The following is a 13,919-nucleotide window of genomic DNA, read 5'->3' on the forward strand; positions in this document are numbered from 1 at the left end:
CCTGCCACACAAGGTCACTACACTCAATAAAGATCAACAGGACAGTTCTCAGGGAGGCTGGTGATGGTCACACTCACGCACTGAAGTAATAAAGCTTTCAGCTGCAAGAATATAACTGCATCAACCTCATATAATGTTGACACCCTGTGGTGTTCAACTATGTAGACAAATGCAGACAAAAAAAAAAAAAAAAAAAAAAAAAAAACAGTGAATATTGAAATACAGTTTATGTGTGGACATGTTTTCTCACTGACTCAAAAGATATTAAAAATAAATTAATGGGCCCTCACACACTCCTGACTGAGTTTGACCCTCGTCCATGTTGAGTTGAGACTCACTCTAACTCTAACAATAGTGAAACAGATTCTACAAAGTCTGTAGGACTAGTTCATTAAAATACAATGCCAGAAAATGTACAAAATGACAGACTTCCTATGGTGTTGAGAACATGGACCCAAGAGAAATATTTGTACGTCTTGGATGATTTCATACAGATAGTTTTCAGACAAGGCCATAAATATCTGCATGGCCCTGCACAAGACCCATAAAACAAGTGTTTTACATTTGTGAGTAAAGCTTCATGAGTTTTGAACAACAAAACACTCAAATTCAGCACAACACAGACAAAAAAGGTTGATATGTCCAACTGCATATCAAATGTTCTTATGGCTTCATGTGATCACATTTGTGGATCATTAGGGTTGCAGGGGTTGCTGGAGCTGGGCGAGAGGTGGGGTACACCCTGGACCGGTCGCCAGGTAACAGACACAGAGACAAACAACCATTCACACGCACACCTAGGGTCACTTTAGAGTCACTAATCAGCCTAGCGAGCATGTCTTTGGAGGTGGGAGGAAACCGGAGTACCCGGAGAAAACCCACGCAGACACAGGGTGAACATGCAAACTCCACCCAGAAAGGCCTGAGCTGGACCCTGACCTTCTCACTGGGAGGCATCGGTGCTAACCACCTAGCCGCTGTGCTGCCCAAGAAAGGTAAAACCATCCCTGAATGTGGCCACATAAATACATTCTATACTCTGGACTTTGACTCTTGTCAAACATGTAACAGTTCAGCAACATGTGTATTTGAATTATGTCAACGTCCTGTTTTTTGGGGAACTCTAAAGTTTGAGGTGATTTAACGTCCAGACCCTGTGACAGAGACTCAAGTTTATTATGTTTTTAATCAACATTTTTAACCATTTTTAACCATCTCTACAGTGCGTTGTTAAAATCTGATGTACATTAGTTTCTTACTCTAGGGGGAGTTCATGAAAGGACAATGTTGAAAAATGTTTTTTAAAGATGTCTAACTACATGTTGGTTGGACTGTTCCTGAACCGTGGTGAGCATATTAAACTGCATTTTTTTCAAACAAAGTAAAATGGCTGACTTCCTTTTCGTTTTAATTAGTTTTCGTTGGTTATACTTCAGTTATCATCTTTATTGCAATTTCTAACGAACTCATTATATGACTTTGATGTGTTGGATGACATTTGTGACATCAAACTGGGAATAAAATTTGCTCAAATTATTGTGAAGCACTTCAACTGCTGAATTTGTATGTTTCTTTTGTGTTAACATCATCAATCTCATGGTAAATCTCACTGAGTATTTATATGTATCCATTCCACTGCACACCGAAGGAACTTCTCACAGACAAATTTTGGTGAATTATCAATCTTTATTAAGGAACACTTTCCATAACAATATATGACAATTTTCAATTCATGGTGAGAGACCAAACCTTGATAAAGAGGAACCAATCGAATCAATGTTCATTTCTCCAAAAACTCCAAGAACAAAAACCAAAAAACAATCTTACTTTGGCAATTGTGACTTTATTTCTGAGAATTTGCTAAAATGAAATAAACATCCCCAAAATATGAGCAATGGACGAGGAACACATATGCTCAACTTGATCTTGTCTACCAGACCAGATCATACTGTCACTGGATGTAAACATGGCTAAACATGCTGTTAACTTTACATTAGCTATAGAAGTATGCTGTTCATTTAGACACATGGGGAACAGCAACAGGTCTGAAATGCTACATTTTCCTCCATGTTTCAGTCACTCAGACATGGTTCAATATGACAACGTGTTATACAGGTATGTCCTGCTAAGGCACCCTAAAACTAACAGGAAGTCAATCATTTTACTTTGTTTAAAGAAGGCATACTTTAATATGCTCTACAAATGTTTGACTTGTCACATTTCAGTAACAGTGAAACCAACATGGAGTTAGACATCTTTATAAACTGCTTTTAAGAATTTTCCAACATTGCACTCTTACAAATCCATGAAAAATGTCTAAACATCACCCTGAAATGTCTGAAACATCCTTAAGCTACCTGTATGTATCATCCAAGAGGTACAAATAATTCTCCTGGGTCCATGCTCTAAACTCCACAGGAAGTCAGTCATTTTGTCTATTTTCAGGTGTCGTATTTTAACAAACTTTTCCTACAGACTTTTTAGAATCTGCTTCAGTATTGTTCAGAGTCCAGCTCAGTCAGGAGGGTGTGAGGCCTGTTCATCTCTGCTTGCAGCTTGAATTTATTTTGTAATATCTTTTGTGTCAGTGAGAAAAAATGTCCAAGAACAAACTGAATTTCAAAACTTGCAGTTTAAAACTCTAGTGTTTCCTGTTTCTGATCCTGTGGGGATGGCCCTGGCTCGGAGGGAAGGGATTTTCATTTGTATGAAAGGTGCTACGTAAACAGAGTTTGATTTAATTTTGAAAAGTGAAAGTATGAGACTCTCGGTTGACGGCTGATTTTCTGGTTGTGGATGTTTGTTTTTAGAGTTCAGCCAATTAAAGCCTGACACTGAAATAATAGGTGCTCCTCACTGATATGTAATATTGGCTCATGTTCTTGAATAAACAAACACACAGTTATAATAATTATATAGAGAAAATTCTGAAGGCTGCAAAAGTAGAACTCTTTATCACACATATCAGTCAATAAATACAAAAGTATGTCTTTATTTTTTATTATTCTTTATTTTTTAAACTGTAATCACATCTAAGCTTTTCAAGCTTAATGTCAAAATTAACATCAGCATGTGTTTCATAAATTATCATAAATCTCATTATTATATTAACATTTACAATCAATCTGTCAGATTTTAACAACATAAAACACTGACATCATCCTGTAAAAGTCTTTAAACAAACCAACGTTCACATCAAACTTGACTAATCCAATAAAATCGAGCCAAGTGTTTCCACAGACTTTCTCTGCAGTGTGTGGTTCCTACTGGAAGATCTGATTCGTGCTGTTTCTCATCTATAATGTTGCTGTTTGCTGGATTACTGAACTTTATTGAAGGAGTTCAACTGGGAACTATTTCACTGCAGAGAGACCTGGACTCTGTCTCCAGACTTCCAGGACTTCAGGTCCTTCCACACCAGGTCACCAGGGCCAGCAAAACTCTCGTCATAGCCTGGACCGTATAACTGTAAATGAAGTAAATCCAAAGGTCACAGAGTCACAGTCAGAAAATAATAATTAGAAAAACTGAATTAAAAGTAAGAAAATGGAAAATATAACAACATCAATGAAACATCTACAAAGACTCACATAAACTTCCTCTCCGGCCTTGAGTTTCATTGATGGATCAAATGTGTATGTGATGGGTTCACTATTGTTGATCTGGACTTTTAACTGACGTCCTCCCAGTGGTTTGTCCTGCAGGACGGAAATGAAAAACAAGAAGAAGAATGAGACACAGAGACAGGAACAAATGAATGTTGGTGTCTATTAAACCTGTTGAATCAATATTTTATGTGAAAAGAAAATGACTCTTAAAGCAACATCACCTGATCAGAGATGTTTCTCAGAAAGATATAGTAGTCCTTGTCATTAACCACCACATCGATGTCTTTTAACGTCTCCTGACTGTCTGAGCTGCTGCTGTTCTGTGTTTGTTCAGGTTTGATTCTCTCTGACTGGGAGGAGACGACATCCACAGATTAGTCCTTTCACATCAGTCAGCTTCATGTTCTATCTCTCAATCATTCAGAGAACTTTTCATCATTAAACATAAATGTGATGAGGAGGTTGGACCTAGAACATGAGGAGCTTTAGAAACCAATCAAAGACAGACAGACAATGACAAGTCTTTCTGCTCTTAGTTAACATCATGTTTCCAGTGGGAGGTTTGGCTGTTTTCAGGAAGGATGTTTGTTAAAGTTGAATAAAAAGTTACAGCAGATGATTCTTAGTAAAAAGAAGAACCTCTGTACTGGATTTATCTCTCTGGAGAAACATGAAGAGAAACATTTAGTTTAGTTGTTGTTTGGATTTAAGTTGGAAACTACTCTCTAACTGAAAGTTGTCCATTAAATCTCTAATAATTTATGATTTAGGGGTTAAAGTCAGTAACTGTAAGAAACGATAAACCTCTGTGTTGTTGGTTTCCAGCTGGTCTTTGACATTTTGAGTTTTTTCTTGTTGTTGTTCCTCTTCTTGGTTGATCTGCTTCATTAACTGGAAAAAGAAAGAAGAGATGAAGAGAGATTTAATTTATTACACTCACTGATATCAACTAAATATGTTTTGGTTCATATTTTATTTGTAATAAACATTGAATTAAAAAGTGTTGCAGTTTGTGTTTCTCTCTCTCCATCCATGAGTTTATTCTTCACCTCATCGTTCTTCTTCTCTTCTTTGGGCTTATTTTTAGCATCAACATGAGGAGAGAAGACAGAAAGAGAAAACAAGATTAAACATGGAGCTCCTTCATTAATGTTGAATGAAAAAAAAGTTTCTACGTAGGATTCATAAAACATGTGCTGACAGACAAACGTCAGGATGAGTAAAGAAACACTCTGAAAGAAGTTTAATAGAAACAGATGAAAATGCTTCACAGCAAAGAAGAAAAGAGTTGATAAATCAATAAAACATGTTTAAAATCTGTCTTTCTGGTCTTAGTCCACATCCATGTGTTCTTCTTTGTTGTGTTGTGTTGTGTTGTGTTGTGTTGTGTTGTGTTGTGTTGTGTTGTGTTGTGTTGTGTTGTGTTGTGTTGTGTTGTGGAGGTAGGTTTCAAATAAAGACACCGGGGGAGGAAACAAAAGAAACTTTACTGAAAACTAACTGAAGCTGGAACAAAAAGTATTGGAGGTTATAAAATAACACAAGATGAGATCCACAAACTAAAATCTAGACAAGAACTCAGGAACATGAAAAAACACGAGGAACTATCTCACAAATCTAACAAGCAGAGTGAAGATGTTGACCACCAACATCAACCTCCTTAGAACAAGACAATGATCTGAATATTAAATGAAACAGAAACACATTGAAATGAGAACAAACTAGAATCTGATAGAAACTACTAACCTCCTCCTTCTTCTTCTTGAATCTAGACGACTGAGAAGAATGAAGAGAGATCAGTAAAGATTATAAATGATGGACAAACAGATTGTATCATAGTTCTTATAATGTGATCACTTACCAAAGGAAACCTGATAGACTTGGAAGCAGCAGGTTTGTTTTTCTCCAACTGGAAGAATTTATTAAAGCCAAATACAAAGATTTTATCATCACTGATTCTGTTTCTTCATGTCAGACTAAACAACACATATGACTTTTAACCTGAAGGATGAATTCATATAAAAATTTATTTCTGGAATAAACTACTTCTCTCTCCATGTCTATGAGCTTGTTCTTCACCTCATCTTTTATCTCCTCCATCTCTTTGTTTCTGGTCTCCAGCTCTTTGTTTCTGGTCTCAAGCTCCTCCTGCAGCTTCTTCTTCTCCTCCTTTAGTTCAATGACCTGAGAGGAGAAAACCTGCAGTTGCATCATTTCACCAGCAGATGGAGCAAAGTCACAGTTGTGTTGATCAGAGGTCAGTCCTCAATAACACAATGATAGTGTTCATGTGTGTGTCTCTACATGTTTCTCCATCTCTTCAGTCTTGTTCTTCAGTTCTTCTTTGGTTTTCTGCAGCTCTTCTTCAATCTTCTCATATTTCTCTGTCAGCTATCAGACAGACAGATGGATGATGATCAGTCAGCAGGTTTACTGATGTGCACACATTTAACTCTCTGTGTGTTGTTGTTTCTTGTGAGAATGATGTGTGTGAATAAACTACTTCTCTCTCCATGTCTATGAGCTTGTTCTCCACCTCATCTTTTATCTCCTCCAGCTCTTTGTTTCTGGTCTCCATCTCTTTGTTTCTGGTCTCCATCTCCTCCTGCAGTTTCTTCTTCTCCTCTTTTAGTTCATTGACCTGATTAAAAAGGAGGTGAAATCCAGATTTTTAACAGTCAGACTTTAACTTGTCCAGAAAATATTCTCTAGTATCTACTGTGTGAATTTTAAATGCTGCTTATTCCTGTAGTTCTATAATTTCACCTGTAGATGGAGCAAAGTTGTGTTTGTCAAACTCCACTAGTAGTTCATTAATAACAGAGAACTCAGTCTCTCTGAGATTAGAGTCAAATATGTGAAGGTTTTTGTCTCTGATCAAATCTTATCTTTGTAAGAATTTTAGATACTATGTTCAAATTATATCATGTTTAAACACCAAGTTCCCCTGACTATTGTGTGAAAATATTGAATTCACCAACAGCTGTTGTTGTTATAATCAAAGTGTTGTTGTGGCAGGCTATTGAAAATCAACTGAATGTGACATCAGGCCATCCTCTCTGTTATTTGTTCAAGTAGAGAGCAGAAAAATATGACAAAAATGTTCTACTTCCTTTTCAATCACGGAGGTGTTGATTTGAAAATGTAGCATGTAGGAGAAAACCTGCAGTTATATCATTTCACCAGTAGATGGAGCAAAATCACAGTTGTGGTGATTACAGTGTTTATGTGTGTGTCTCTACATGTTTCTCCATCTCTTCAGTCTTGTTCTTCAGTTCTTCTTTGGTTTTCTGCAGCTCTTCTTCAATCTTCTCATATTTCTCTGTCAGCTATCAGACAGACAGATGGATGATGACCAGTCAGCAGGTTTACTTATCAAACTTTCTTCAAACTGATCAATCTAAACCTTTAATCTTTTACTTCTTGTCTCTTACATCTTTAGTTTCTCCTAAAAGCTTCATCTTCTCTGTTTCCTCTGGCAGGAGCTTTTCTCCTCTTTCAGCTTCATCTCTGGATCTTTTCTTGGTTTCTGTGTAAAATCAAAGCAGCTGAATTCAAGTAGAAAAGAAGTTTGTTGGTGTTTTACATCATTAATGTGGTGACTCATCTGTTACTTACTGGTTCTATTTTGTCTCCACACAAAGAAGACACCTGCTAAAATAACCATGATGCTAACAGCTAAGCTAACAGCCAAACCAGTGATGATGGGAACAGCAGAACTGGACGAGGACAAGAAGAAATCATCTGAAATGAAAACACACAGAGTTACATGACATTTCTACACAATCACACACAAACTGTGTCAAACTAAAATCATGTCATGGTTCGTTCTCTAAGCGTGTTCTACCTGGAACATGTATGTGAGCCTCTCTGGTTTGGTGGGTGTTGTTCTGTTGGACTCTACAGGTGAAGCTGTTGTTGTGTCTCTTGTCCACAGTCACTCTGCTGCTGACAGTATAGAGGTCATCAGGACCTCTGACTGTCTCTGGAGGTCCAGCAGAGAGCAGGTTTCCCTCAGCGTCCAGCCACAACACCTCAGGCTCTGGATACCAGCCTCTGGATTCACACTGTAACACCACTCCTCCTCTGTCTCTGTCCATCCCTGATAAACTGATGACGGGTGAGGAGACAGGAGCTGACACTGAGAAACAAAATGTTTCAAACCAGAGTCAGTGGAAGTAAAAGTCAACTTCAGGTCAGAGTTGATGTCAGAGGACTATACTTTATACGTTTACTCACCAACAACAAGCTCAACAAACATCTCTCTATTCATGTCTACAATGTAACATCTGTATGTTCCTTTATCAGACAGCTTCACATCGAAGAGTTTCAGTGAAACGTTTCCACGTTTCAGTTCATCAGGGAACAGAGATGTTCTTCCTCTGTAGGACGGATCTTTTTGCCTTTTAAAGTCTGCACCATCACGCCACACCAGGACGAAGAGGTATGACCTCTTCCACTCCAACGTTGCTTCAGAAACATCCTCCGAAGGTTTGATTTGACACGGTAGAACAACGTCATCACCAACCCTTGCTACAATTGGTTGAAGTGAATCCACTGAAGAAAAATAGAGGATTATTGAGTTCTGCACTAGAACGTATGGAGTTAGTCCCATAAACTTCATCTCTGGACACTTTTGTTGATTATTTTTGCTGCTCATCAAAACATATTGAACTCAGCTGGATTCAGTTGTTCAGTTGATTCAAAAATTCTTTCATTTTTAGATCTGGGACATCATTCATTAAAACTGGAAACCAAGTTACATTCAAGGGAGCTCTGGATTCAAGTGAACCAGTTTATCCTTAGACAATGAAACAAATCCATCAGAGGCACAGCAGGAAGTTTAGAGTCAACAATTCAACAGTTTGGGTAGGGCTGCCGTTAAAAAAAACATCCTTCAAACAGCCCAGGAGATTTAGAAGCTGCATTTCATTTTATGCAAGGAGAAAACTAAAGAGCCACAAACAAATAACAGCTGAGGACAGATGAAATGCCACCAAAAGCAAAACCCACTGAAACTCTGATGAACCTGTTTCCAAGGCTCAGGTGTGTGAATTACTTGAGCAACAAAAGGCCTCCCATATGTCTCAACAGGAGAAAAACCTCAAATCCTGTGTTGAAATCCTTATTGATTCTTCAAACAGAAAAGAGTTGGGGAACTAATGAGAAAATCCATGATCTCGGGGCTACTTTGGAATTTACACAAAGGGAGTTTCATGACATCAAAGCCTATTGCAAACACCTGCAAACAAACCAAAAATGATATGGAAACAATCAGCAAAAGTGTTGCTACTCTCAGTGATAAGACTACACAGAAGGCCAGTCCAGATGAAACAATGTCATCACTGTTTAGAACGGAATTAAAGACTCAGAGGCTGAAAATATGTCTGATTCTGAGGATAAAGTGAGGAAGCTGCTGGTGGAGAAGCTCCAGATTGATCATTGTACAGCTGAGCTGGTCCCACAGGACTGGAAGACCTTTTTCATTGTCTACTAGATCCAGGCCTGTTTTCGTAAAGTTTCTACGTTATAAGTATAAATTGGAGGTTCTCAGCAAAGCCAAAGCTCTTAAAGGCATTAACATCTTCATAAATGAGGACTTTCCTGAAGCTGTCGAACTGAGGAAAAAAGATCCTGAATACTGAATGGAAGAGCTTTATTTTTTGATTCATATGTATTGTGACGAAGTCTAACTCCGACCTTTTAAGTATTGTAGTGTTCATTAGTTACCTCTAGAACAGTGAGTCAGTAGGAGACAGAAAACCAAACTGGAGATGGTTCTGAGCTGGAAGTGAAGGAACAGACCTTCCATCTGAAGAATCAGAGAGTCCTGAAAAAGAAGCACACGATCCATCACAAGTTAATATACACTCATCTTTAAAAAGTGACAAAACACGTACATTATTATCAACAAGTCCTCACTTCAACTTCAATAAAACCAACAATAATCATAAAAACTATTGTAAAGCAGCAGTTGAGCATTTGACTTTTTGTCTGTGACAATGATACTTTCATTTCTGTTTCCTCTACAGTGAAGTTTAAATCTTCATATGTGAATCCTCCTGTTAGGATTATTTTACACATTCACATTTGTCACCTACAGTTTGTTTTTACAAAAGTTAGTTTTTCCAATTTCCTGTTCAAAAATTCAAACAACTGCATCAACACTTTCTCACTGACACAAAGGAATAGAAAATAAATCTCCACTTCACATTTCAATCTAATTTTGGTTTAAAATCAGCAACAGCTCAGAATGAAGAGATATTTTGAGAAGAACTAATGAAGCACAGAAAAGATAAATCAACTTCAGAAGACGACGTACCTGCTGAGTGAAGTTTTTGTCATTAAACACGTCTGGAAATCATCCACCGACCACTGATCTCAACCAGCTCCAGATTATTAACAAGGTTTCATCTGTTAGATTCAGCTTTTGGTTCAAATAATATAAAAACTTCTAAATGGCCATCGAGGATCTTCCTGTGAACAGAAGAAACTCAGTAACTACTAAACAACTAACAACATGGAGACGTTATGTGTCGACTTTAATCAGTTCAGTTTAGTAAGTGAACTTTGACAGTGTTGCAAGTTATAAAATAATAAAGATTGTAGAGGCTGATATTCAGGAAACAGATTTCAGTTTGTCTGGAGACTGAGACTTTGGACCAGTCAGGCTAAGACATGAAGAACAGAGTTTATTGAGTATTGTAGGTAGACAGCTTATTAACAGGTGTTAACAACTTGTTTCAGCTTGAAAATCTTTATATCCTCATTATATTCTCCAGAAACTCTTTCCCCTGGGCTGAGCTTCCACAGCTTTTAACTTAGCTTTAACATTTTTAGCTTTACCCCCCTGTAAAAGTCTTTTAAACAAACCAACGTTCACATCAAACTTGACTAATCCAATAAAATGGAGCCAAGTGTTTCCAGGGACTTTCTCTGCAGTGTGTGGTTTCTGCAGGAAGATCTGAGTCGTGCTGTTTCTCATCTATAATGTTGCTGGTTGTTCTGCTTTATCACATGATTCTGTAGATGTGTTTGTTTAGGTTTGATTTCCTCTGACTGGGAGGAGACGACATCCACAGATTCATTAGTGGTTTTATACGGGGGCCAACAGGGGCCAGTGCCCCTGTAAAAGTGCTCCTGGTCCCTGTTGTGGCCCCTGTGCTGAACAGACAATAGTTTTATTAATTTCTTATGGCAAAATGCGCTGGCTCAAAGACGGAACTAACACGACAGAGCGTTCTACACAGACTCCTTGAAGTGCTACACAGTGTAACCTGCTTCTGAAAGACTGACAAAACGAATTAGGAACTTTGGATGTGAAGGTGAACAGATAGCAGCCCTGCATGGACTACTGCAAAGAGTCCAAGGTGTTTTACCCTTAATTATGTCTTGGTCTTAGTCATATTTGTGAATAAGCAAAGATTCTGAAGTCAGTAAACATGATGTCATGCTTGGGAAATGGGTGAAATAACCAACAGCATGTAGCTACTTGTTTAATGAAAAAACTTGGATGGACCTCTGAGAGTAGATGCTACAATCCTCTCCTTTTTCCTTTTAGTATGCTATCATCATGAAACGGAGCCAGAAGGACATTATGTCCTTTTTCTCCAGTTAGCTAAAAGCAACATAGGGAGAGTGAAGGAGATGAAGATAATGAAAGAGCTCGGGAGCAGAGAGAGACAGAGATGGAGAGAGAGACATACATGGAGGCTGGACAGGTGGAAAGTGAGGCCTCTGAGAGTGAGGAGGAAGACATTCAGGATCAGATGGAGGGACAGAATGAGGGACAACCCAATGAGTCACTGCGACAACCACATTCACCATGCATGTCAAGTACAGCACCATCAGGTTTGTGATGTTGAACACGTGTGTGTGTGTTCTTGTACAGCTTTTGTTTTATACCATCAGATTGAGGACATTTGTCCAAAGAGAGGACATCTTGGGCAGTCCTCACTTTTTCTGCTTTTTTGAAGGTTAAAACTCAGTTTTAGGGTAAAGGTTACAATTAGGTTAGGGTTATGGTTAGGGTTAGGGGTTAGGGAATGCATTGTGCCAAAGAGTGTCCTCACAAAGATGACCATATAAGAATGTGTGTGTCTGTATGTGTGTAAGCAGTGCAGCCCTTATTACCATTCATAAATAATTCATAAATGTGTAATTGAAAAATAATGAATAAATAGACGAGATAAATTAATAATTATGAATTACTATTGTTCTCAGTTTCACTCTCATGTTTACTGTTTTCATCTTTCTCCAGATATCAGCAAGTTCATGTGCAGCCACATCTGAAGACCTTCTCTACCACAGTGATGGGGGACAGGAGGAGCAGTTTCAGGCCCAGCTGGTATGAAATCCACCCCTGGATTGAATATTCTGTGATGAGGGACTCAGTCTTTTGCTATGCATTCCGCCATTTTAGCCCAGCAAATCTATGAGCGACTGTATGTGACTCACCACTGCGTTTTAGAAACTGGGGAAAAAAAGGGACGAAGGTTTTTCAGTGTTTTCAGTTCTGACAGGCACAAGCAAGCAATGCCTTCATGGAGGGATTACCAGAGGGCTGTCAAAACTGATGCAACACTGGCAGATGTCCTTAATAAGGAGCGTTCTAAACAAGTGAAAGAAAACAGAGAATACGTTAAAACAATTGGTGAAGAGCTATTGCTTACAACTAGACAAAACATATCACAGAGACGACATGATGAATCTGAGGAATCTAATAACAAATGTAACTTCAGGGAAACTCTGGACACAATCATGATGTGGTTGTTAAACACAGATTGGCCACTATTCATAATGCAAAATATACAAGTAAAACAATTCAGAATGAGGTGCTTGATTGTTTGGTCAGAAATCGTTGAAGAGGTAAAAAAATAATGAATTCTTCAGATGAAACAAAAGATGCGTCAAATCAAGAACAGATTTTTTTCATACTCTGTTACTATTACAATGGAGCCATTAAGGAGAGTTTCCTACATTTTGAATGTGCAGAGAGACTTGATGCTGCAGGGATTATAGAAAAAAATACTCCACTTATTGGAAAGTCATGGGCTTGACTATAAAAAACCACCTTATAGGCCAAACATATGATGGCACAGAGGTAAAGAGTGGGCAACACTCAGGGGTGCAGGTGAGAATCAACGATCATGCAAAATACGCCTTCTACGTTCACTGCAGTGCACGCTGTCTGAATTTAGTGCTAGTTGATGCTGTCACAGCTGTCCCAGAGGCAGAGGAGCTATTTGCTTTGTTACAGAGTCTCTATGTTTTCACTTCTGGATCATATGTGCATCCCAAATGACTCGCTCTACAAAGGGAGATGTACGGCAGCACAAGAGAGCTCCAACATGTCTCTTTTTATCTCTAACATAATGGATAGATTAGCTGCTCTTAAACAAGAGAAGATAAATTCTCTGAGGCCTGTGGTCTTCTGGCCCAGACTGACTTAGGATTGGTTGTGTGTCTGGTTACACTTTGTAAATCATTTGGGGAAACAAAGCTTCTTTCTGATGTGCTCCAGTCACCAACTGTTGAAGAGCTGTTGATTCAGCTGAAGCTTTAGTTCACACTTGAAATGATTTCAGGCAGGAGTCATTCTTTGATAACTTATAGGATGAAGTGTTCAGTATTTGTTGGTCAGAGGGAACTAGAATGTGATAAAGAAACATTTTTCTATCCTGTCACTGATTGCATGCTCAGTGAATTAAGCAAATGTTTCTCAAAGACCAGTTGTGAGCTGATATGTAGTGTCTGATCTCTCAACCCCAAAAGTGATGCATTTTTAAAAGACACCACTTTGTTTGAATTTGGTCGTTTGTACGATGCTAACATTGATGACCTGGGACTTGAGCTTCATCAATTTAAGTACAGAGTGGTGTGATTGAGAAGCCAACAGATACAGTAGCACTGACATGTTTGACTGAGCCATATTTTTATGAGCTCTTTAGATCATGGAAAATAGCTGTGGCACTCCCAGTCAGCTCCGCCTCTTGTGGGCGGAGTTTCTCCACCTTGAAGCTGGTAAAGACCTTCCTCTGGTCCACCATTAGTGAGGAGTGTCTAAGCGTTCTTGGGGTGCTCAGCATTTAATCCAGGCCCCTGACATCCAAGAGGCTCAAGAGTTCAATGTTCAGTTGTACCAACTGTACTTTCACCTGGGCTGTTTTATTTTTTGTGATTCACATTCTTAATGTATCGTTGTTATTTTGATAAGAATTCTGAAAATGGTGACAAAAAAGGTCTTCAACTTAAAAATATATGCTCATGCATATGCTCAACTTGACCTTGTCTACCAGACCAGATCATACT

General features: G+C 38.4%; 1 protein-coding gene and 1 long non-coding RNA gene across 3 annotated transcripts; both read right to left on the reverse strand.

Annotated features, from left to right (window-relative positions):
- Positions 1-2,996: 2,996 nt before the first annotated feature.
- Positions 2,997-7,073, reverse strand: LOC125016468 (lamin-A-like). 2 transcript variants are annotated; one of them, XR_007113691.1, is made up of 8 exons: positions 7,043-7,064; positions 6,145-6,937; positions 5,355-5,999; positions 4,658-4,684; positions 4,413-4,499; positions 3,830-3,958; positions 3,591-3,698; positions 2,997-3,466 (listed from the first exon to the last, which is right to left on the reverse strand). XR_007113691.1 is itself a non-coding variant. In XM_047598976.1 (7 exons), the coding sequence occupies exons 4-7, from the start codon at positions 4,494-4,496 to the stop codon at positions 3,359-3,361; spliced, it is 429 nt and encodes a 142-aa protein (XP_047454932.1). In that variant the 5' UTR covers positions 4,497-4,499; positions 4,658-4,684; positions 5,355-5,999; positions 7,043-7,073; the 3' UTR covers positions 2,997-3,358. The 2 variants fall into 2 exon arrangements, 1 of the variants encoding a protein (XP_047454932.1); XM_047598976.1 differs by lacking the exon at positions 6,145-6,937 and having other exon boundaries at positions 7,043-7,073.
- Positions 7,074-7,693: 620 nt separating this feature from the next.
- On the reverse strand, positions 7,694-10,147 carry LOC125016904. The gene is made up of 3 exons (XR_007113788.1): positions 9,931-10,147; positions 9,339-9,438; positions 7,694-7,749 (listed from the first exon to the last, which is right to left on the reverse strand). It is a non-coding gene; the product is annotated as an uncharacterized LOC125016904 (long non-coding RNA).
- Between the last annotated feature and the right edge of the window lie 3,772 nt (positions 10,148-13,919).

The sequence above is a fragment of the Mugil cephalus genome, chromosome 1 (assembly GCF_022458985.1).
Source record: "Mugil cephalus isolate CIBA_MC_2020 chromosome 1, CIBA_Mcephalus_1.1, whole genome shotgun sequence".
In the NCBI taxonomy this organism is placed as follows: domain Eukaryota; kingdom Metazoa; phylum Chordata; class Actinopteri; order Mugiliformes; family Mugilidae; genus Mugil; species Mugil cephalus.